The sequence below is a fragment of the Podarcis bocagei genome, assembly GCF_964188305.1.
Source record: "Podarcis bocagei genome assembly, chromosome: 3".
Lineage (NCBI taxonomy): Eukaryota > Metazoa > Chordata > Lepidosauria > Squamata > Lacertidae > Podarcis > Podarcis bocagei.
This window is the reverse complement of record NC_138127.1, coordinates 24,122,308-24,146,278: the sequence shown is the minus strand read 5'-3', so window position 1 is coordinate 24,146,278 and position 23,971 is coordinate 24,122,308. Positions and strand designations below refer to the sequence as shown.

Here is a 23,971-nt window from a genome sequence, read left to right as displayed (position 1 = left end):
TCTTCTCCAAAGTATTTTATTTGGCTGTTAAATTGAGTGTTGAGGAAGGAAATGTAATGTTAAACTAACAGCACAATCCAGCACGTGTCTACTCAAAAGTAAGACTAATGGGGCTAAGTCTCAGGTAACTGTGCATGCAGCCTAACTTGCATAAAAAACAACAAATGCAAGCACCTGTAAAAATGGGTCATAAACAACCTCATAAAACCAGATGGGTATTATCTCAAGGGAGCCCTGTCAATGTCCAGTGTGTTAAGAAGTCCAAAATATATTTTATTTGGTTAAGCAGAGTTAAAACCCTAATCTCATGGAGTTGCATCCAACAAGGCTGTTCTGTTAATGCAAAAACTTCTGCTTGTGAAAGCACAAGTCAGCTGCAGGTCGGGGGAATCCCCAGAACCGATTTGGGGGGGCACATGGAGGAAAGGAGAGAAGAGGGGGGAGAAGTTTTGCTGCACAAGCAGATGTTCTTGCGTGAACTGGACAGCTTTGTTGGATGCAACCCCAAATAAGCATGTCCATCTTGACTAAAACAACAAGGCACATTAATTAAAACCAATTTGGATCCCTCACTTTGCTGCAGGTATATGCATGGAACAGATGTTAGTATCCAAAACAAAAGAAAGGGCTTCTGGAAGTCAGGCATGACATTGCCAGAGGTTTCAGCTAGATCAGCCCATTTCACAGCGAAGAGTTTAATTAAGGATGCTTTCTTCCAGCCAACAGGAAAGCTTGCTGCATAAGTTTATCAACAGTAGACACAAAGAGCATAACAACTATGCCTTTGATTTTGATTTTTTTTTTTAAAAAATCCAAGATAAATAAAGTTTCAAACAGGCTGACCAGAAGGCAATAAAGATGCTGGGACACCTGGTATGGAAAAAAATAATAATACTCAGATGGATATAAGATACTTAGGAATAGACAGATGTCCTAAAAATCTGGCCTGTGTTATTAGAATTGCAAAGAGAGAGGCAATAATCAATCACCAGAAGGTCTCCACAGAACTGAATGGAGGAAAAAAACTTGTAATGGGGCCTCCCAGGTACCTCCCAACCCAGTCCCACTGTTTCTGCAGTTCCAAACAAGCACAACATCAGAAAAAAAAATATTGATCCCTTTAACAAATCGGCTACACATGGTTGGCAATCTGCATTTCGTTGGTGAGCAGCATCTTGTGAAGACCTGCCAACAGAGGACCTGCACCAGTTACCAAATGTGGCTGGCCACTATCGTGCTTCCTCATCAAACTCTTATTTGCTATCAGACGACTCCTTTGGTTAGCTGCTGCACAGCCTTAAGTACAAAAAAGAGTTTTTACAACCCAGAGCCTTTTAACAGGATAGAAATGTTTCCTGCATGTGGTGAGTAGGACAAAGATGTCCTCCTATTATTCATTTTGCTGTTATTTAAAGAAGAAAACTAGGCTGTGTCACGTTTTAGGGCTCTGGAAGTGAAGAGCAATCTGCAGGATGCCTCTGGAGGAGTATCATCAAGCCCTCTGCCAAGCCTTACCCAACCTTCCACAAGCTTCTTGTGCAGAATAGCTTTGGCATGCAAGGGCATCGGGATAGAAGTGCCATTGGGAGCAGCTGTGGTAGCCCTTGGCCTGAGCTTCAACAGGAGGGGACAAATTGTTCTGCCACACCAGGGTTGGGATGCGTATGCCAGAACACATGAGCTGCTGCTTTGCAGCAATGGCTCACAGGATAAGGGAATTAATATAGCAAAAAGAAAGAAAGATGGTAATAATCGCATGCGATTTCATATCGCAGATGAAAAGCAGATCTAGCTTATGGGCTGAAGTGGCGGGGGGAAATAACCCTTTGAAGGGTATCACAGTTCTTTTTCGTTCGTCAGGATACCTGCCAAGTAAAAGGAAAGAAAGGAGGTGGTTCCAGCAAACCCAAACTGTATTGGATGAAATTATTCCAGAAGTCTTTATTTCTTTTGCTCTGCCAAACTACAGACGAGAAAGTGCAGGGTCTTGGAACTGTATCACGGAAGACCCGTGCTTTAAATCTGTTTTTGCTATAGGCATGGAAATAATGGCTTTCCAGCCGTCTGCCTTGCTCTGCCCCCCAGCTACAGGAATCTCCTACTTTGTCAATTAGTGCCAAGCTGTACCAGATTTCCTGAGTCTCCAATGACCTAGTGGTAAGGATGAGCTCTGTAGGCCTGGAAGGGTCAAGCCCCACTAATAGCATAAGGCTACCACTTTAAGTGGCTAGCCAATGCCACTTAAAAAGTAACAAGACAATCCTATGCACTCTTAATTATGTGTAAACTCTATTCGTTCAAGTGGAATAATCTTAAGGGGAAATATGCATAGGATCAATGTTACTGTTAGGAAACAAGTACATATGCACTTAGTAAAGGGTAAAGGGACCCCTGACCATTAGGTCCAGTTGTGGCCGACTCTGGGTTTGCGGCGCTCATCTTGCTTTATTGGCCGAGGGAGCCGGCGTACAGCTTCCAGGTCGTGTGGCCAGCATGACTAAGCCACTTCTGGTGAACCAGAGCAGTGCACGGAAACACCGTTTACCTTCCCGCCAGAGCGGTACCTATTTATCTACTTGCGCTTTCGAACAGCTAGTGCTTTCGAACTGCTAGGTTGGCAGGAGCAAAGACCGAGCAACGGGAGCTCATCCCGTTGCGGGGATTCGAACCACCGACCTTCTGATCGGCAAGCCCTAGGCTCTGTGGTTTAACCCACAGCGCCACCCGCGTCCCTTATGTACTTAGTGCTTGAAGTCAATTTATTGTTGCAATAAATTTAAACCCATAACAGAATGCTTATGTTTGATTAATTCTAGATTTAAAATTAGTCTGATAGGTTCATTATTTAAAAAGAAGCTTGTGATATTTTGCATTTGTTGTTAACTTTTAGCAGTCTGACTATTGTTGGAAACAATTCCTGCTAACTCCACTACCTTCAAATATGATGGATGAGCGAGCAATTGCCTTCTGTGATACCGACAGAATTCTTGGCCTCCACTGCTGGAACTGAAATTATTCTCAAACACATTTGAACTTTATGGTAATCAGAAACAGCATTTATGAAAATGCACACACCAGAATAATGCCAATTTACACTGCTCTGGTCTCTTACTGAGATTTTACAGGAATAACATATAGTTTACTCTTCGACTTCCGCCAGTGTTGAATTACAGCTGATGAATGGCTGATTACTGTTTATCTGCTGCAGATTAGTTTGTTTGTTGCACAGAATTCAAGTCATCATGGAAAGTGGTTCATGTAATTTATGCACTCAGTTTAATACTTTCTATGGGAATTAAAGACAAAAGTATGCAATAAAGGTATTGGATTTCTACGCTAACCTATATTCTGCACTCTTGCCACCTTCAAACTACAAACAACATTATCTCTTCTGGAAGCATCTACAAATGGTGGCAGATACCAAACATAAATGTAGCCAAACACAAATACTCTCGTAAGAGGGAAGGGATGGAAAACTTCCATTGGGTGAAGGTCATCTGCCCACAGGAATTAAAAACCAAACCATAGATTCTTTATGTTATGGACAGCCTTACTAGTTACCATATGATTGTTATAATTGAATGATAGAGCGCTTTAAGAGAGTCCAGTACAAGGAGCTGACAAAACACACTGGAAAAATCCAAGTTAATTAAGTCACAGGGACTCTAGTAAGTGGCCTAGATCACATAATATTGAGTCCACGTTTGAAAATGAAAATGTAATCAACCTAAAAAGTAGCAGTGGTGGACTTAGGGCTTTCAAATTTCAGTGGCATCCTGTGCAATGCCAAAATCTGGCACCCCACCTTCTGTTCTAAATCACTGTTGTGGCGCCCTGTTAGCTCAGCGACCAGTGCGGGTGAGCCAATCACACACCCCTAAATCCACCTCAGAACGTAGTTTCTAGTTCAAATAGCCTTCTGAAATAGCCTAGGACCCTCGTACCTACGGGACCGCCTCTCCTGGTATGCCCCAAAGAGAAACCTACGGTCTGCAAATAATAACATCCTCAAGGTCCCAGGCCTCAGAGAGGTTAGGCTGGCCTCAACTAGAGCCAGGGCCTTCTCGGCTGCGGCTCCAAACTGGTGGAATGCTCTGTCACAAGAGACTAGGGCCCTGCGGGACCTGACATCTTTCCGCAGGGCCTGCAAGACAGAGTTGTTCCGCCAGGCTTTTGGTCAGGGCGCAGCCTGACTCCCTCCTCTGGCAACCTGCTCAGAATTTTGCTTAATTGGTTGCCATCAATTTGATTTAATTAATTTTTATAATGAAATATTTTTAGATTGTGTGATTATTTGACTGATTATTTGATTGTTGTTAGCCGCCCTGAGCCCGGCTTCGGCTGGGGAGGGCGGGATATAAATAAAATTTATTATTATTATTATTATTAAGTTCCACAAAAGCAACATCACATACCTGGAAGAGTCCCAAGCCACGGCCGCTTGCAAAAACTGTAACTCCCACTGGCTGTGTAGCTGCAACCTAAAAACAATGGTGAGTATTAGCATGTTCAAAAAAGCACAATGAACTGAATGCACTGTACTGAAAACAGAAGGGCTTCTTTACTACAGTACCTCTTTGGTCTTGAGAAGTAAGCGGTTTTCATTATTAATTCTGAACACAACAGGATCGTTTTCGCTAGATGGACTGACTGTTACATCCATTTCTGTTTCAATGCCAGTAGTAAGCATTGCACAGGCACTCAAAGCCTGCAGGGCCACTATAGTGTCCTGTATAGAGAAGCAAGAACAAATTATTGTTTAATACGGATGCCTCTAAAGTAAGTAGGTTCCAGCCTGCCTTAACAGTTGGATTGTTTTGCTCTTTGAGCTGAGACACACAGGAGTCTCTGAGTCTCCAAACATGTAGCTTGGACCAATGCTACAGCCAGCCAGTGTTCTGTGCCAGCCTATTCATAGGACCCATGGACACAAGGAATGGGAGATGAGGCTGGCAGATGCAATCTTCCTTCTCCCTTCTTCACATATGCACTGGCACCCAGACTGAATACTTGAACAGGGTGGTGGACTTCCTTGTGCCTTCTGCTTGCTGCCCAAAAAAGCTAGGCAGAGCACCAGGCAGTATTTGCCCTGATCTTTTAAAACTATAATGGTTGCATGACAAATGCTTGACAAGTCACCTTTATACAAAAGTTTAAAGTTCTAATAAGGAAAAGGGACAGGGAGGGCAACGCCCAGCATGAGAAATAAAACTGCTGCATAAAAATAATTGCAGGAATTGGAATGCTAACACTGAACAATCATGGAACATGGAATGGGCTGTGCCAGTTTGTTGCTAACATTGATGGTTCAGTTGGTAGAGCATGAGACTCTTAATCTCAGGGTTGTATGTTCAAGCCCCAGTTGAGTAAAAGAGGACTGGACTAGATGACCCTTATGGTCTCTTCCAACTCTACAATTCTATGATCCTAGATAAAGTAATTGGTCAAACATCCTTATGGAGTACACTCAGACCTAACCTCAGTTTTGAATTCAATCCAAATTCAGTTTTCTATCTACTATGCCACACTTGCTCACACTCATTTTTATGGAAGACTCCCAAGAGATCTGGAAGAGACCAATTGGAAAGCCTTCTAATTATCAAAGAGCAATCTGTTAAGTGTTTTCTTAGGTTTTAATGATTTGATAAATGGTTTTTCCAAGTAGCAAATACCCATCAGTAATGAATTCATTTCACTTCACTTCTATCCCACCTTTCTTTCGTCACAGAACTCTAGGTGGGATTCTCCATTCATGTGTTGGTCACATCAAACCCTACTTTGCTGCAACATTTGTCCACAAACAATGCTCTGGGCCTGTTAGCAATCAGGCTGTGGCTTTGGCATGCATTTTGTAGAAGGTACTGACAGGCTCCCTTGAAGAATCAAGCATTTCTTCCTTTCATCCTCAAAAACAAATGAACTCTTTCAATTTAGAAACCAATTACCAAGCAGTTAATTTATCACAAGTTCAAAACAGTGCTTTTCGAAGTTTCCTGTCTAAGGTTTTAAAAGAGAAACTCCATGGCTGGAGCCACAAAAAAGACTAATATTAATTATGAAAAGACAACAACAGTGAATTTTGTAAAGATGACTCTCTAACCTGTGTAGAAGAATAGCCTCCCAGGTGGTTTCTTTGCTGGCTTAACCACTTCATAATAGGGATCCCCTCTAATAATCTCTGTTGTTTAGCATGAGACAAAACAGCATAGCCTGCAACCTCAATATCTACAGACTGAGGCTGCCAGGAATCAGACAGTTGAGAAGCTTGTGATATCCAGAATCTGAGTTCTTCTGGAAAAAGAATAAACTTTTCACATAACAGCAAAATAATAATAATAATAATAATAATAATAATAATAATAATAATAATAATAAGCCTTTCACAACTAAGAAACTATAATTGTCTGAGGTCCACATACAGTCAACCATTTCAAATATCATTTTGAAAAGAGTATGGCTGCCTAGCTAGAATCCTGAACAGGAACACTCCACACTGCAACATTTTGTTGCAGGTGCCACTTGAAAATGAGTATGATGCATGCATGGGCAAATTAATAAAAACTTATTTACTTATCAAATAAAAGAAAGGCGGTAATCCACTTTTTGCATATTCAAGGAGAAGCCTACAAAGCTCAAATTAAGTTCCAGAAGCATTCCTAATATTCTCAAAATTAAAAACAGTGACCACCTTTAAAACTAGGGATTTCTTGGTGAGGGTTATAAATAATGCTGTATCTCAGGTTCTATAGGTTTGATTGACACTTTCTTTATACTAACACAGTGTTTCTCAGACAGTGGGTTGGGATCCACCAGTGGACCACAAGCCACGTTTAGGTGGGCCTCAGCCTGGCCAGTGCCTCCTCACTTGCCTGCCTCACCCCACAATAAGTGCCATGGCTGGAAGATAGACATTTTGGGGGTAAGGGAAGGGAAGGGAAGGGAAGGGAGATCTCCCTCCTCTGATGGGAAAGAGGAAGAGAATCTGTTGAAGGAAATTAAAAAGTGAGGAAAAAATACCCATGCCAAATTCTGCTTCCATCTGCCACCATTTTGTGACTGGTTTGGCCCCTGCACCACCATTTTATGACTGGTGGACCTCAGTTATGTCATATGGATCCTGGGGCTAGAAAGTATGAGAACCCTGTACTACCATAGTGGTTGTACCATCTGCAATTGTAAATTCAGCTGTCTTACACTACCTTGATGTTCTGATCTCTCATTCAGTAGGTCCAGAGCTCGCTTTGCTTCCGCACTCTTTGCCAGCGATAAAGCATAAGTCACAAGGGCAAGCGTATGATTATCTGATATGCCTTCACTTAATTTAAATTCCAGAAAGTCCAGTGCTTTTCTTATAGCATAATCATACTGCAGAAAGAAAAATATGAAATAAGCTATGAACTCCCTTTAACCAAGCAAATGTTAAATTGCAATCTTCATACATTAATGTCAGGGTTGTGTATATGCTGTAATTCCACACAAAAAACTGAATGTTGGCTTGATCACATAATCCAGCGGCCTAAGAATCTTAGCTTTCTTTTTAAAAACAGCAAGTTTCTAGCCTTTATGGCTGAAAAGATGCTTGAAAGGGTATGGGCAAGACCTGAAATCTCAGGATCCAGATGATGCTTAGTGGAGATTAGTGGGAGATTTCAGTGCCTCGTATAGCTCCTTGCCCACCTCCAGCACAGATCATGCAAACCACACAACAGAAAATATGCAATGAAAGAGGAAATGCAAATTGCATTTTGAAGATAAATGAAAATAAAAATGAAGAGAAACCCATTCCTGGTCTAACAGAAATATAATAGATCCTTCTTAACATGCAAGCCCAAGTTGGACAGAGTTTGGGCTTATCCACACTTACCTTTTGCCTTCAAGTGGGGTTTCTCAACAAAAGCCTCCTCTTTAAAGCTTAATTAGAGCATCATCAATTCAGGTTTTCCACAGATTAACACTTGCTCCAATTCAGCTTCAAAGAGCAGGTTTCTCAGGGAAAGCTCCAGAACAAAAAAAGGAGGTGCTCAATCTCAGAGCTTTATATTGCGAACCGCTGCCTGGAAAGAGCAAAGGAAAAGTAAGTGTGGATAAGACCTTGTCTAGCTGTTCCTTTAATCAGGACTGACCAACCTTTTTTGGTCTGATGGACACATTCACCAATGCCCGTCAACTTTGGGGAGGCTTGGCCCCTTCAAATACAGTGGTACCTCGGGTTACATACGCTTCAGGTTACATACGCTTCAGGTTACATACGCTTCAGGTTACAGACTCCGCTAACCCAGAAATAGTACCTCAGGTTAAGAACTTTGCTTCAGGATGAGAACAGAAATCATGCTCCGACGGCGCGGCAGCAGCAGGAGGCCCCATTAGGTAAAGCGGTGCTTCAGGTTAAGAACAGTTTCAGGTTAAGAACGGAACTCCGGAACGAATTAAATACTTAACCCAAGGTACCACTGTATTTTATTAGGGGCACCAAAGGAACCTCGGCTCCTAGGAGTTGGCTTCTATGGTTATAACTACCTTATCTGTTTGGTACTCTAATAGTGCAGTCATAATATAAGCAGTAAGAGAGACAGAGCTGTTAGTTCCTCCTTGCAGTTCAGTATGCAGCACTCTCCCAGGCTCCTGGAATTCCCCATTGTGCTTCTGATGTCTAACAATCCAAGCAGCTGTTGTCTCCAGGATAGATGAATCAATATCTATGAATGGCTGAGCTTGAATAAAACTCCTTAACACAAAAGCCGATAGCCTAGGGAGAAGTGAAGAATAAATATGTAGGAATTAAACACTTCCACAGATCCCATTCTTTAATTTAACTTGCACAATGTGTTTAAGAAAATATCACAAATATATGCACTGGAAGGCTTAAAACAAGCTTTGCATGTGCTAATTGCATACAATTGGAACAATTTGTTTATTACATATTTTCATGAACATGTCTGGCCTTGTAAACTGTCTGAATAGGAGACCATATGGGAACCATATGTAAGCTCCTCTGTGCTCTTTAGTGGAAATGCAAACTCTGAGTGCAGATAAATAAATAAAAGTATTTAGGGCATATTCTACAACATTATGAAAAAATTCTCAAGTGTGAAACATGCAAAGCAGCTCTTAAAAAGAAATACTTAGAATCATAGAATCATAGAATCATAGAGTTGGAAGAGACCACAAGGGCCATCGAGTCCAACCCCCTGCCAAGCAGGAAACACCATCAGAGCACTCCTGACATATGGTTGTCAAGCCTCTGCTTAAAGACCTCCAAAGTAGGAGACTCCACCACACTCCTTGGCAGCAAATTCCACTGTCGAACAGCTCTTACTGTCAGGAAGTTCTTCCTAATGTTTAGGTGGAATCTTCTTTCTTGTAGTTTGGCTCCATTGCTCCGTGTCCGCTTCTCTGGAGCAGCAGAAAACAACCTTTCTCCCTCCTCTATGTGACATCCTTTTATATATTTGAACATGGCTATCATATCACCCCTTAACCTCCTCTTCTCCAGGCTAAACATGCCCAGCTCCCTTAGCCGTTCCTCATAAGGCATCGTTTCCAGGCCTTTGACCATTTTGGTTGCCCTCCTCTGGACACGTTCCAGTTTGTCAGTGTCCTTCTTGAATTGTGGTGCCCAGAATTTGGCATATCCGTGCTCTCTCAATAGAAAAAGCTGCTGGCTACTTGGAAATAGCCAGCAGCTTTTTCTATTGAGAGAGCACGGATATGCCAAATTACAATGCAAGAACTACAGTGCAAAGTCGGAACAAATGCTTCATCCTCCAAGAGTTCATAGCAGATGGCAACCAAGCATTCCAACCTTTAAAGCCATATCATTCACTTTCCACCCCTCTCCTGAAATTATTTAGTGACCCACAACACTCACCCAGACCCACACATTTGAGGGATAACCAGCCTCATATAACTCTAATTAATGCATGAAGGAGTTGATGCCACAGAATAAGCTGTCCTGCCAGGCTTAGCTAGGTCACTTCCCTTCACCTCAGGAAGAAGGTAATCAAGCCTATTTTTGTCCCACTGTCTACCTTAGAAGCTCAACGTCTGATGTCTGAACTGGCTGCTGCAGCTAGCACTGCATGGCTCTAACAAGCCTTTGTTGTGTTCCTATCTCAATAATTTAGGAACTTTCACCACTGTAGCTAAGGCAATGACTGCTTGTGTTTTCTAACTATGGAAAAGCACATGAATCTGACTTTTGGAGAGTTTGTAAGTAAAGCATTTCTATCTTACCAAACATGTGGTCTTTTTCTATGCTAAGGGAACAGGGGGACTTTGGAAGGAACTCAGCAGAGCATATTTTAAAGGTCTAACAGCCTATATTCCTATGCTTTGCTTTGCTGGATAATTTTAAATCTCTGGTGGGGTTCTCTTACCAAAGATTACTTGAACCAAACCTAGAACTTGGCATCCAGAAATTCTCTATTTTTTCCCCTTGCCACCAACAACAATCGGGTTGTCAAAGGAGCAGCAGTATTGCATGTGAACACCTGCAAATGCCCCTAGGTGAAAGATGGGAAGGCAGATGAATGATCTAGTTGCAAATACAGCAGCAGCAAACTTAGCATCAACATGGCCTGGTGTTGGGAGAAGAAAAGCTATACTAGCCTGTAGGTGCAGCCATTCCCATTTGCCTTAGTAACTTTGTATGTGCATTTTATGCCTAGTACTTGCTGTGCAGCTATTAAAACTTGTAATCTTCATCCTTGGGGAATCTGCAGACATCAACTACATTTTATACATTTTCTGGGTAATATGCAAGAACTACATATGAGGACCTACAATGTGAGTCACGGGTGTACACATCCAGCTCTAAGAATTATAGTAACTTAAGACTAGTACATGACTCTGGTTTTGGCAGTTGGTTGCTGTACCAAAACATAATTGATGCATCTTGCTAACTTCAAGACTATTAAAGATGCACGTTGTTTACTGAACACTTACCACGTGCTGCCAGAGTTGTCTTTGTTTCCAAAAGCACTGAAAGAACCATCATCTCTTTGATACAGAAGCTCTCTTTGGTATCCTGGGGAAATGAAATATAAGAACAGCATTGTATGGCAGTTGGGCTGAGTTTATTCAATAGGTTTATCACCTCCCAGCTAGGCATCCACCGCAGACTAATTGCTAAACCTTATAGGAACCAAACTGCTACTCATGCTTGGTTGAATAATGCATCTCAACTACAAAACAGTGTCTTATAAAAAGCAAGATCTATGAGAAATTCCTTATTACAGCGGGTTTACAGTCTCAGATAATCAAAAAGCTAATGCACTAATTGATGTACATAATGTAATGGGAGGCTGAATTGGAATATTATACAGAAAGAATTCAAATACTGATTTATGTTTTTTATTACATTTATATCCCACGCTACCTGCCATTTTATCCTCACAACACTCCTGTGAGGTAGGTCAGGCTGAGAGAAGGCAACTGGCCCAAGGTCAGATAGCAAGCTTCAGGGGCAAAGTACTTAACTCCTTCATCATCAAGCCCAATTATTATTCCCACTGCTAACAAACTGATTCTGTGAAGCACTTATCCCATGATAAAGTGAAATGTGAAATATACTTTTCTAGTTTAAAACTGTATTCAGGGAGTTGCACTCACATTTTACTCTTCAGCGTGCATGGGAGCAGATAAAGTGAATGACTTGTGTAATCTTACTAACAGAACCCATGTTATCTGAACCATGATAGTCTCATATATCTATCTCTCCTGAATATTCTTTACGTCTTGGGTTTTGTTTTGTTTTTTAATCCCATATATATTAAGCTAGCTCTGTTCCCAATCTGAAAGTGAAAAATCAGCAGAAGAAAGAAGTGGGCAGAAGCTTGCCAAGTAGAACAGAGCAGCTGCACTGTCTAATTGGCAGGTGGGGATCACTGTCGTGTACCAGGAGAGAGAGGGGTGAGGGGGCAGGGAGATTGGTCTGGCATAAAACACACCTGCTGAGCCAACCTAGTGCATTTCTGGAAGTGAGACAGAGGTGGAAACATTTAGGAAAATTAAAATCAATCAACCCAGATAAAGGGTGCAATTCACTTAGCACCTCTTTAACAAACAGCAGGAAAATAATAAAATCAGAGGGCTGGGCTTGGAAGCATAATCTCTCCTAGTTTGCACTCCATACTACATATTACCACCATTATACTTCCCCAAACACACACACAGATGTAAAACAAACTGGCCAAAAGAGAGCCATGTTTGTGCACTAAAGCTAAGATGTTTGTAATGCCTTTTGATTAGAGTCAATCCCTACAGTTTACAGACTGAAACCACCAACCCATAGAAACACCACCTGGCAGGAACTCATATCTCAAAATGTGTTTAAAAAAAATACTTGTATGAAGTGATCAAATGACCAAATGAATTAGCCTTTAGGAATAACTCGGCTGTTAGAATAAAACCACAAGGTGGTATTCAACTGTGTTTTATTCAGAGCAGACCCACTGAAATTAATGGACCCAACTTAGTTGTGTTCATTAATTTTAAGTGGTGGGTCTGCTCTAGAGTAAAACTTAGTTGAATACAACGCATAATCTCAATGTGTGTAAATCAATAATTTAGAGTCACTTCATATTTTACAATCAACTTGGCTAGAGATAATCTCCTATGTAGGAAAAACACAAGTTTGCCTTAATGGGACTACTTTTGTGTCATGAGTACATGTTACATGCTATGACCCTACCAAAAGAAAAGTGAGACCCAATGGATCCACTGGACAGTCAAGAAGCAATTACTATAAACTACAGAGGACACACCAGAGACATTTCACAGTTTAGACAGAAGCAAACCTGGGTTAGTCAATGAACATACACTAAAAAAAAAATCTACTGCCAATCACTATTTCCTGATGAGTGTCCCTATACAATACCTGTCTCTGTTGCATTGACATTTCACATTTTTAGAGCAGTTATTTCCATAAATAAAAAGCACACCTTACAAATGTAATGCATGAAATGGCCACTGAGTCATTTACGAGTAAGGGTGAGAAGCTGTAATCCCAACTGCAATCCCAAACACACTCATTAGGGTGCAAACACCTTCCAGTACAGTGGGAGTTACTTCAGTACAAAAGTGTGTAGGATTGAACTTTTAGGCGAGCTTTAGAAAGGAACATTGTATACTGTTTTCAAAGACCTTCCAACTTAGAAATGTTAAAAAGGTGGTGTACTGCATGATTTTTATTGACAACGTAGCATAACAAAAAGCTATTCATAATCATCAAGCAAAGTATAGAAAAACATTTGTAAAGGTTGTTTTGGAGCCTATACTTTTTAGGAATTCAGACATATGATATAAAGTTTATTTTATGCTACACTGGGTAGACTATGATCACAATGTATAAAAGAATATGTATAAATATAAGCCTTTCCAAAAGGACCATAAGAAGCAACTGTACAAAACAAAAGAAAACGATTTGGAGAGAAGTATTTTTCTATTTTAAAGTCAAAGCTATTCCATGATAGCTTTTATTCTGGCTGCAAAAGAATGCAAAGAAACATTGTAAATCCCAAAGCCAAGCATGATTTAAGTTAAACAATGTATCACTGAATGACAAATTTAACAATACAGTTATGACTCATTTAAAAATAGCTTTAATGAAACTAATGTTTGGAGAAGTTAAAAACATTATGATAGTATAAATCAATCTACAGGGAGTGACAGATTGCTTGCAAACTTCAAAGAAGTTGCTTAAAAAACAGATGTTCATTATTTTTGAAACTAACTGTGTAACTTTAGGGTGGCCAAAGTCCAGTTGTCAGGCCAAATACAACCCATGGAGTTCAGCAAAGCAAACAAATCCGTTTCTGTTGTCAGTGGCCTTTGTTCCTTCTTTGTGGGAGACTGATCTGGGATGCGAGTCCAAATTTAGTTGTAACATGACAGTACCAAAGTCAACAGTCCTACACTGGAGATTAAATCTGCCCAATTGTGTTCAAAAAGGATGCAACCTGTGTGGTGCAAGAGCAGTTTGGAAGTCAGGACTGTGTATGTCGCAACTCTACTTAAGTAAAGAAGAAACAGATAATATGGTTTTGGGTGAGAAAACTAGCTTCCTCAGATTCTCAGAGTTTTTATCTTTTTATGTTTCCAGTTGTATTAGGATTCCAAAGGTACAGTTAAACCGAGTTTATCGCAAAACTATGCTTAAACCATGTGTGTGGGCAATGTAGAATTTGAATTACCTTGTTATACATGTTACAGGAGGTGTTAACAGTCCTGGTCTTTTCTTATTGTGACAGCTGCTACTGGCAAGCTTTCGGGGCTCACAAAATTGTCTCAGACAGTGTTTGCAATTTTCTGCCCATTCTGCCTTTCTATCTATCCATCACACATCTGAGGCGTGTATAGGGAAAAAGGAAAGCAATCCATGCAGGAGGCATGATTTCTCCCATCAAACCTTAATAGAAACCCAGAATAAATGGCAGGCTCTTCTCCAAAAACAGATTCTTACCTTCTCTCATATATGACATAGCTTTTGATTTAAGTCTGGGCTTCAGGTCTCCTGCTTTGGCCAGATAGTCCAGAACATAAATATTGGGTGCAAAATTTATCATATTCTGTTCCCCACAGCCATAAGGCATCTTGATCAGTGACTCCAAACCGCTGATAGAGGGGCCAAGGATGTCTCCTGAAATATACAGTTCACAAGACAACGTAATGGAAATGCCAGTAGAGAAATGTGGAAGGTTGAGTTAATCACTTCGCGAGTTTTCTTTTATGCTCAAGAAAAAACATTGGATCACTTCTAAAGGATACCCTAATATACTCATGCACTTCAATGAAGCAGACACACAATAACTGAAATTATCATACATATGCAGTACTCTATATCACTTCTGCTAGTAATGTGAGTCTAGGGAATGGGCCAAGAGTATTTGAGGCTGCAGCATTGCTGAAATTCACCAAGTGCAGACCTGATTAATCTCCTGGATATGAGACCACTAGGAGCTCAACATAAAACAAAATATAATACATCAATGTCTTCTAAAAATTTGATGGTAATTACATATAAAACTGAAGACCGACCAACAACAACAAAACCCAAAAATGTCTAGCAGGTATACAATACTCCACAGAGCTATGCTAGTATGTTTGCAGTGTTTGAAACTTCCATTGTTCTAGGCACATTTTGCGACAAGGAATTTCATTAGCCCAAGCAGTTTCTGAGCTGTAGTGTGGAAGGAAAGGAGGACCTTTTTCTGCCTCCCCACTTCCAGCTATTCTCTGAAGACTGGACAAGAGACCCTGTTAAGAATATTAGGGTGATGGGCAAGGGAAGGATTAGACCATGTGAAAAATGAACATAATATTTTAGCTGCAGTTCATTCATTTTCAGCTTTGTATTATTGTTATAAAAAAGCGTGCCTAGACATTCCATTGTTGCGCCCATAATCTAGGTTTAAGGTGCCATTTAGCTCCTAGCTTTCATATCTCTGTTTCCAACACTGTATGTTAGCAATAAAAAAGGAGGCTGAAATTAATAAGTTATATGAGAAATAGCCTGCACAGCATTTCCTTTTCAGTGACATGGAACACTTCCACCTATTCTCACAGGCAAGGGATAATTTATCTATTCAAAACCAGTCATGATACCAAACCAGTAACAAAATAACTTGCATGCTGAATAATTCAGCAATCAATTAGAGCACTCTTACTGATATTTCAGTTTCATATTTACTTTTTATTTGCCAGCAGGCATCAAAATGAAACAATGTAAGAGGAGTGAAATGCTTACCAATAACTGTGACTTGCACTCTTTCGCTGCCAGGTACTACATCAGAGGGGAAAGTGAAGTTCAGTCTTTTTGTTTCAAATCCTATTCTTTTGGACAGGTCCAAAAGAACTGTCTCTGAGTGAGACTGTTCTAATCCCTCAGCCTGTGAAAAAATAAACAAAGACTAGATGCATGTCCAAAAGTTATTAGGTATGGTAATTCTTTGTGCACTTCTCCCAATATCAGGGACCTCTACGGATCTCAGAGTGCAATCCTGTATCCGCTTAGCTGGGATTAAGCACCACTGAACTCAATAGAAATAATGTCTGAGTAGACATTTGTATAGGATTGCATTGGCAGTGCTGATATTGGGAAATGAAGCAAAAATGCAACAATGCATATCCCCATAGATTTTTGCTTCACAAGAGTCGATGTGCAGTATTAATCTTGAATAACAAGTTATCAAAATTGCATCTTACGACAATATAGAAACTCTTTTCAAGACTAATAAATTTCTGCCATGAAGTTTTCTGCAAGAGTTGGGTCTTCTTAATAATTAATAGCTTAATGCGAAGGTTTTCAAGGAGCACAATTTAAGCCTATTTTTGTGCAGAAAACAACCATAAAGCTTCTTCACATTTTTATTTCAACAATTTGCAATTACATACTGCTTAACACTGTAGTTTGTAAGTGGTGCACAACTTCCATGTTAGTCTTGGTTCATGTGGAACCCAAACATACCTTAAGAGCCAGTTCAGATATAAACATGCCTGACTTCATAAACAATGATCTACTAAATTAATGTGCCACGTACTTTACAAAATAGTTCTAGTATTTGTGTATTACACCTTTATGTGCAGAAATAAGTGCTTTAAGTCTCAAGGTCTGGAAGTGAACAACCGACCTGAAGCTGTGGTGTGACTGGCCTGGTTCAGACATAATGCTAAACCATGCTGAGAAGGGAACTTAATACTGGAAAAATGAGGAACAGAGAGAATCTAAAATTGACAGATTATTTGATCTCAAGCTATGCCCAGATACAAACACTATCACCAGTTTTAGATATATCAATACCAAGCAGTGTTCCATTAATGTAATTTCCTCAGAAACCAAGGAGACTTATTTCACAGCAAATGTGTTATGGCTGAGATATTAATTATGTAACCTTCAACATGAGATTTGTTAGAATCATTATTTTCCTGTAGTAATAAGTTTATCCTTCTCAATATTGCTAATCCTTTAATCAGATTCTGTCTTCCCACTTCAGTTTTGTCCTGTCCGCATAGAGACCATGTTTCTTCCATGTTCTATGCAGAACCTAGACACAGCTCCAGAGTTAAGCACAAATTGGGTTCTTACAACACTCAGATCATCACTCCCTTTAGAAACTTCCCATAAATACTTAAAACTAATTATCAACTGTGTGCAACTTTTAAAAGTGGGTCATCCATCCCACAAACAGCTTGTGTAAATAATGATTTAAATTACCTTCACTAATACTTTCTGTAAAAGAGCATCAGAAGCAATGGGAGATATGGCCGTCACTCTGATGGGAATCTCTCCAATTTGCTTTGGCTTGATCGGAAAAATAACAGTCTTTGCAGCTTCACTTGGTACCCATACTGATCGCTGGTTTCCCATGGCATTTATATCATTAGAAACAATAAGGATTTCAAAGGTGTCGCTTGTATCAAGGGTCACCGTAACCTATAAAAAAGTGGCTAATTAACATATATTTTGTGCTACTAGCAAAGACATTTAATGTGACATTTACCAGGAGACACAGAAAGGATTTCACATAGATGTGACTACTACCAATTATAACGTGGGTGGGCCCACCAGGATACATCAACCTTAGAGTACTCAGGAACACTCAAGAAAACACAAACAAGAAAGAAGGGGGTGGACAACTGGGAACTAGGAGAATTGAAAATGAGACAAATATGACACCAGGAGATAGGACAGAGAAAAGAAGAAAGTGCAGAGTAAATGTCAAAAGCAAAATAACATGTGAAACTTGTGCAAATTTTCTGCTAAGGCAAAGCCACACTTAGCTATAACGTTCTGTATTGTACCAAAAACAGTCCATTTGGCATCAAAATTCAATCAGCGCTTTTGGCCAAGCCCATCCATACAGTATGATTCTATGCATGTTTACTCAGCTGCAATTCTTACTGTGTTCAAGGTAGCTTACTCCTTAGAACATCTGCGTAGGATCACAGCCTAAGCCAAAACAAAAAAACTGACAAAATCTGATTGCAAAATGACTCCCCACCCCACCCCCTAGGGTCAGTAACCGATAGACTTAAAACAGTCTATCTCTGAATCCATGTTCCAGCAAGACCATGAACTACCCCAGCAAAGGTTAACTAAGAGCTGGCAACAGCAAAGATAAGGCAACTACAAGACATCATGGGCAAAATCCAAAATTGTGTGCATGGACTTCCTCTCACACAACAGGACTTCCTCTTGCTCTCAACTTACACTCCCTACACACACCCAAATTTGCTCCAGAGGGTTGGGTGCGTACAGGCAAGGGTGCAGAGAACAAATGTGAACTGTTGTGTGAGAAATCCATTCTGCTCACGTACAGACACCATTGGATTCCACCTAATATTAGAAAATGAACAAATGAATGAATGTTTACCTCAGTGCCTTCTTTCAAATAATTAAAGAGGTTTACTTCCAAAACAATCTCTTCTCCTCTTGTAACACTAGGAGGAAGGTTTAAGGAAACAAAAAAGGGCTGGAAGACTTCTAACTGAAAAATATAAAAAGTTATACAACAGTGAACCCTTGTGGTGTATAGGTTAGTTGTTCAGCAGAATACAATTTAAATGCAGATGGTTTTTGATTAGAACTTTTCACAACAGACCTTGATCATTGGCCAGTTAGAATTTAATTGACTAAAAACAAACATCAGTATGCTAAGAAATGGGGGGTGCAACTTTCACATAGCACATTTTGTAGGTCGTGCAGTTCTTGAAGTACCTCAGCCGGCATGCTAGAAGCTGACGTATAGCTGCACAGATTGAATATGGGGCTCCAAAACACAGCTGCCCCATCTCTCAACTCGCACACATACAAAGATGTGTCTCTTTCACAACTGTGGCACTCTTATATGCCCAGGACAGCATTTAGCCCCTGAACCTCGCATAGCTACAGTATGAAATAGTTCTTGGGGTATGTCTCCTACACTTAAAAAGGAATTTACTGCTGCCTGTATTAGAATAACTTTAGACACTGGTTCAAGAGCAAAATCTAATTTACTGAGCATATTCTGATTAAAGTAAGTTAAAGACTGTAGCTGTTGTGATACAAATAGGGTTACCAACCAGATATTATTTGATTGGCCTGACCAGAAGAGCTATGTTATATCAGGCAATAAGTATTAGTATCCAAAAGGCAATGAGCTCCAAATCCTGCCAAAGTCCACCCAATCCAGATTATTCTAGGCTCCAAAGCTGATATACTAGTTTCTGCCCAACTTCACTCCATCTCCACCCCCATATCACTAATATTTTGAAAATAAAAGTTGGCCACCCTGTAATCCACTGGGGCTCTTTGCACATGTGTAAGGGATAGTATGAATAAAGAATGGCTTTCCCCCATATTTTCAGACAGCAGTCCCACCAGTCAATATATTAAAAAATAGACTGTGATATGGTCAGCAGAGTGAGGCAGAGGGTGGGTGAAACTGATGCTCAGAAAAAGAAGAAAAATTCACTGTACACAAAGTTCTCAATTCACACTTGTGAATTATGTTGTGCTTGCAAGGAGCACCCACTAGGAACTTATATCCATCATAGATTTTTAATTAATACCAGATAAGGCTCATTCCTAAGCCCTGTAAGCTTATTAACACTGTATCTATAAAGCCTGTGCTCAGTTATATGTTTTTGTAAAAATATTATTTGCATGTGTCAATGTATAACATGTTTTCACCATATGGAACTTTAAATAGAAACCGAGCAATCCAACAATGTACAGGAGGGAAATTAAGTCATTGTGAGAAGTGAAGTGGAATCTTGGCTATGGCTTCATTAAAGACTACTCAACTGTTGGCACGTTCAGCCAAGCGTGCACTTTCATAGTCAGAAATCACCAGGATTGATCAGTCTCTGCCAAACTACATTCAAGGGGAAAAGGAATATTGACCTTAATCTCAAGTGAGCTTGAAATAAAAGTTAATATCCAGATCCAAATCCATGAATGAGGTATTCTCATAATCAAATGTTTTGTTTTCATATATAACTGCCAGATGGAAAGCCTGGACCCCAAACCTCAACCACTCTTCTTATTTGATTATAGTATCAGATTTGATACTGAATATTATTCAAGAGCTTCGCTAATAAGTATATTTTTATGTAATTTATTTTAGAAGAAAAAATAAACTTATATACAGTGGTACCTCGGTTTTCAAACGTCTCTGTTGATGAACGTTTTGGAACTCGAACACTGTAAGCTCGAACGTGCCTCTGAAGTTGAACCGGAAACGTGGCTTCCGTATTGAGTTTTCCATATTGAGATTTCTGTTTTGAGGCTTCCGTTTTGAGTTTTCGAATGTTTCGGAACTCGAATGGTCTTCCGGAACGGATTACGTTCAAAAACCGAGGTGCCACTGTACTACCTTATCCTAAAACAGGACGAGGGAACCTTTGGTCCTCCAGATGTCGATGAGACTACACCTCCCATCCTTCCTGACCACTGGCCATGCTGACTGGGGCTGAGAGGGATTAGAGTCCAACAACAGCTGGAAAATTGACAGAACTTGTTGGCAGATATGGCATTGGGTTGGATCCTTAGTCTTGGTGGGAGGCAGGGCTTGGGAGTCAGTCCCCTTCTATAAAAAAATAGGGTACCCCATTAAAGGGATCCAAGAGGGGTTGCATCTGTCCAGATGCCGAGATGGCAGTCCTGGTATGACTGCCTGCAACTGATGTATATCATAGGGCAACCCTTAACCCAGGGCCAACCCAACCATTATTCTACCTGCAGTTGGGCTGGCTGATTCAGGGCACATACCCACTGCCTACACCAAAGGCTACATACATCTGTAATCAATAAAGTTGTGGTCTGTTTGAACCCAATACTTTGTCCTGTCTCTTTATTTGTCATCATTCTCTGGGCCCTGGCCAGGCACAGGCTCCCTGCACCTGGGCATGCAATACATTTGTGGGCTCACCAATGACTCTCTCCCAAACCAGCACCTGCCAAGTCAGAAGCATGATCACCACTTCTGCACAGAGAAGATCCTCAAAAAGATAACAGTAGGCCTGGGATGCCTCTGCAATGCTTTCTTACTGAGTCTATTTTTTTTTGGGGGGGGGGTCATCAAGCTGGTAGGAAGGCCAAGAGCAACACTAGCAAGACAAAATGGCAGCACTGGTCTCTGACTTCCCTCCAAGTTGGCTGGCATACTCCTTATCATTGAAGCTTCCTAGATTTCCCCTAATTTTGCACTAGTGTGCCTGGTGGATTCTTTTGCCAGGGACCTGAAACCTCACTAGCTCTTTTAGAGGGGGTGGCAGTAGTAATGTGAAGGTTTGCAAAAGGTTCAGCCTATAGCCTGATTAAGGAAGATCAATACACCCAGGTTGAAGAAACTGGCCATTTCTGTTCATTCATCTTTATGGTGCAATCCTACAAAGCCTTACACAAAAGCAAGTCCAATGGGACTTTTTCCCAGAGTAGATATAGGAGCACAGTCCTAATAATGCTTCCCAACTCCTTATCTAGTAAATACATTAAGCAGAACTGCTTTTGGGCCAAACTACATGCCAATGTTTGAGTGACAGTCCACTGCTTCTGCTGCCCTGAGAGCACAAGCCAACAGCTGTCTTCTGTCACTATTACGGAGTTAGGGTTCTGAGATATCCCATATTATTTAGGGAATAGGACACATCACTAAAATAGCAAAAGGTGGTATTTATTTTGAAATCTGTTTTTATAGTGATGCTTTCAACTCATCCTAACCCTATTATTATTTTTCTTAGATTACAGTGCCCTCTAGTGCCTAACTATTTCCTGCAGACTTTTCCTTCGCCGGATCTTTCCTGTTTCCTAAGAAAGCTTATCTTGGGAGACAAGGATAGGCTACAAACCCAACTTGCCACTGGGCTTATTCTCTCTAGAACACTAAGGCTCTTCTAGCCCTTTTCCTGGTGCTAATTCTCTTCTCTTGCTCTGTTCTCCTCCACAGCTTTCCTCATCCCTGTGATTTAAATGGCAGCTGAGGCAATGTTAAGGTTTAAGGCACCAAATATCTGAAAAAGATGCCCTTCGCCTTTGGAATGGCCTCAGTTTCTGAGCTGCATCTTCTCACCACCACATGGACATAGTATTGTTGGCAGACGAAATCACACCTTTATGCTCAGGGTTCTACAGAGGGGTGAGGTGTATTTGCACTTGAATTTCTGTTACCTCAATAGGCGTTTTCATCACACCCAGTCCAAGGTTTTCAGATATTATAAACGCGCTAGCTACCCAGGTACTAATGGTATCAGGAACAGTGACATTCAGTGTTGTTTCAGTCGATCTAAAAATGAAAAGAAAACAGAAATATAATTTCAGAAGGATAAACATCAACAATGGTCAGTAAATCTAGGCTGATTTTCCTGGTGGAGTAATGAATGATTTGCTAAATCAAGTTAATGGTTTGAGGAAAGATTTGCAAAGGTACAAATGAAGGCTATGCATTCAGTTTCTACATAAGGGCCATGGTTCTATTCATATTTTATGAGATAAGGCTGCTTGCCACATACATATTGGTGTTTTGGAGTGGAAGACACTTTGAAGCGGTAAGCAAAAATATATGTTTATAAGCATGGAGCAGAAAGGACACATGCTAAAGGATCCAAGATTGGCAGCATACCCCTGACATATGCCCACTACTTGCTACAAATATGCACTTCTGCTTTACACTGTGCTTGATGTTTTAATTTGTTGGAAGCTGCCCAAAGTGGCTGGGGAAACCCAGTCAGATGGGTGGCATATAAATAAATGCTTGTTGCTGTTCAACTTTATGGTGTTTGTCACTCAAGTATGAACCAGCTTCTAAGAGTATTTTGCCCTTTTCCTTATTTGTAACTCTAGAAAACATTGTTTATAACATTCTTCAAGAATGGGCTGTCCTGCATATTGGTGCTCGGCAAAGACGCCCATTTGATGGGAAACTCTTCAACAGAAGTATTAAAAGCTACAGAGAAGTTCCTTCTGCTGGTAATACATTACATTAATTGTTCTCTAATAAGAATGGATATGTAAAGAAAACCCTTTCTGTTTACCTTGTTGTGATTTCACGCCAAATCCATGTCTCTGGAAAATTTGTCCTTATATGGGGATTTTCAAAACCAACAGACTCTCTTGGGGGCTCCAGATGATGCTGAAAGTCTAAAGCTGAGCTATAATCCATAACTGGGGGGGAAGAGAGAATACTGTGACATTCTCTTCATATAATTTCAGTGTTTAAAATCTACACTGCATCCTAAATTGTGTCACTTTTTTTCAACACACACACACACACATAATTTTATTTGCTTAATTGAAATAAACAAAAGAAAGGAACACTTGCTTTATGTTCTACATACATTGCATGAGCCAAAAACAAATAATTATACTTGATGTTACTTTTACTTACAGCCTTCATAGTTTTCATCTTCTGGAAGGCTGGCGTCAGTCAATACCCAGAGTTTGCAATTCTAAACACAATATATAAAAATAACTTCAAATTTAAAAAATATGCAACTTGTGAACCATTTTTATCAACCTATATTTTATTTCTTTTTACTAACATACATTTTTACTTTACATATTTTAAAGCATGCATAAATAAACAGCATTTTTAGTTTAGAAAATAAAAGCTAGCTTTGTGTGGAAGAAAGTCAGTATCTACAGAGGACTGAGTTTTCTTCTCTCCAATTGCATCTGAAAACACAAGCATACTAATGAATGGAATTGCCTACTGAGTAACCCTTACCAAACTTTTATTTTCTTTAATACATCAAAACAATGGAAAAGTACATATGCATTTAAAAACTGTACCTGAAAGACACCATATGAACTTCTGGCTGCACCATAATCAAGTCCTCTATTATATAAACTTAGCTCATGATGAATCTAAAATAATAGTAATAGTACTTAGTTTTCATAGGAGAAACCAAAATAAATTCAATTAATCATGATCACATAGATCTTGTTTTAACAAAGAATATTCTACTTAGCAAGAGTCTTATCTGTAAGATTAAC

The 23,971-nt window shown here is 40.1% G+C and overlaps 1 protein-coding gene across 5 annotated transcripts in view; it reads right to left on the bottom strand.

Annotated features, from left to right (window-relative positions):
- Nucleotides 1-23,971, bottom strand: part of CD109 (CD109 molecule) — a 66,873-nt gene that overhangs the window by 13,054 nt on the left and 29,848 nt on the right. For 2 of the 5 annotated variants that reach the window (XM_081186764.1, XM_081186762.1), the window contains exons 16-29: nt 23,768-23,842; nt 23,364-23,424; nt 23,011-23,140; nt 22,148-22,262; nt 18,372-18,485; nt 17,213-17,431; nt 15,746-15,887; nt 14,462-14,638; nt 10,945-11,026; nt 8,518-8,746; nt 7,200-7,365; nt 6,101-6,291; nt 4,574-4,729; nt 4,416-4,481 (exon numbers count right to left, since the gene is read on the bottom strand). In XM_081186764.1, coding sequence (XP_081042890.1) covers nt 4,416-4,481; nt 4,574-4,729; nt 6,101-6,291; nt 7,200-7,365; nt 8,518-8,746; nt 10,945-11,026; nt 14,462-14,638; nt 15,746-15,887; nt 17,213-17,431; nt 18,372-18,485; nt 22,148-22,262; nt 23,011-23,140; nt 23,364-23,424; nt 23,768-23,842 — 1,923 coding nt within the window. Of the gene's footprint in view, nt 1-2,725; nt 3,698-3,738; nt 3,938-4,397; nt 4,482-4,573; nt 4,730-6,100; nt 6,292-7,199; nt 7,366-8,517; nt 8,747-10,944; nt 11,027-14,461; nt 14,639-15,745; nt 15,888-17,212; nt 17,432-18,371; nt 18,486-22,147; nt 22,263-23,010; nt 23,141-23,363; nt 23,425-23,767; nt 23,843-23,971 lie in introns of those variants that run through there. The other 3 variants (XM_081186766.1, XM_081186765.1, XM_081186763.1) reach the window with 3 other exon arrangements.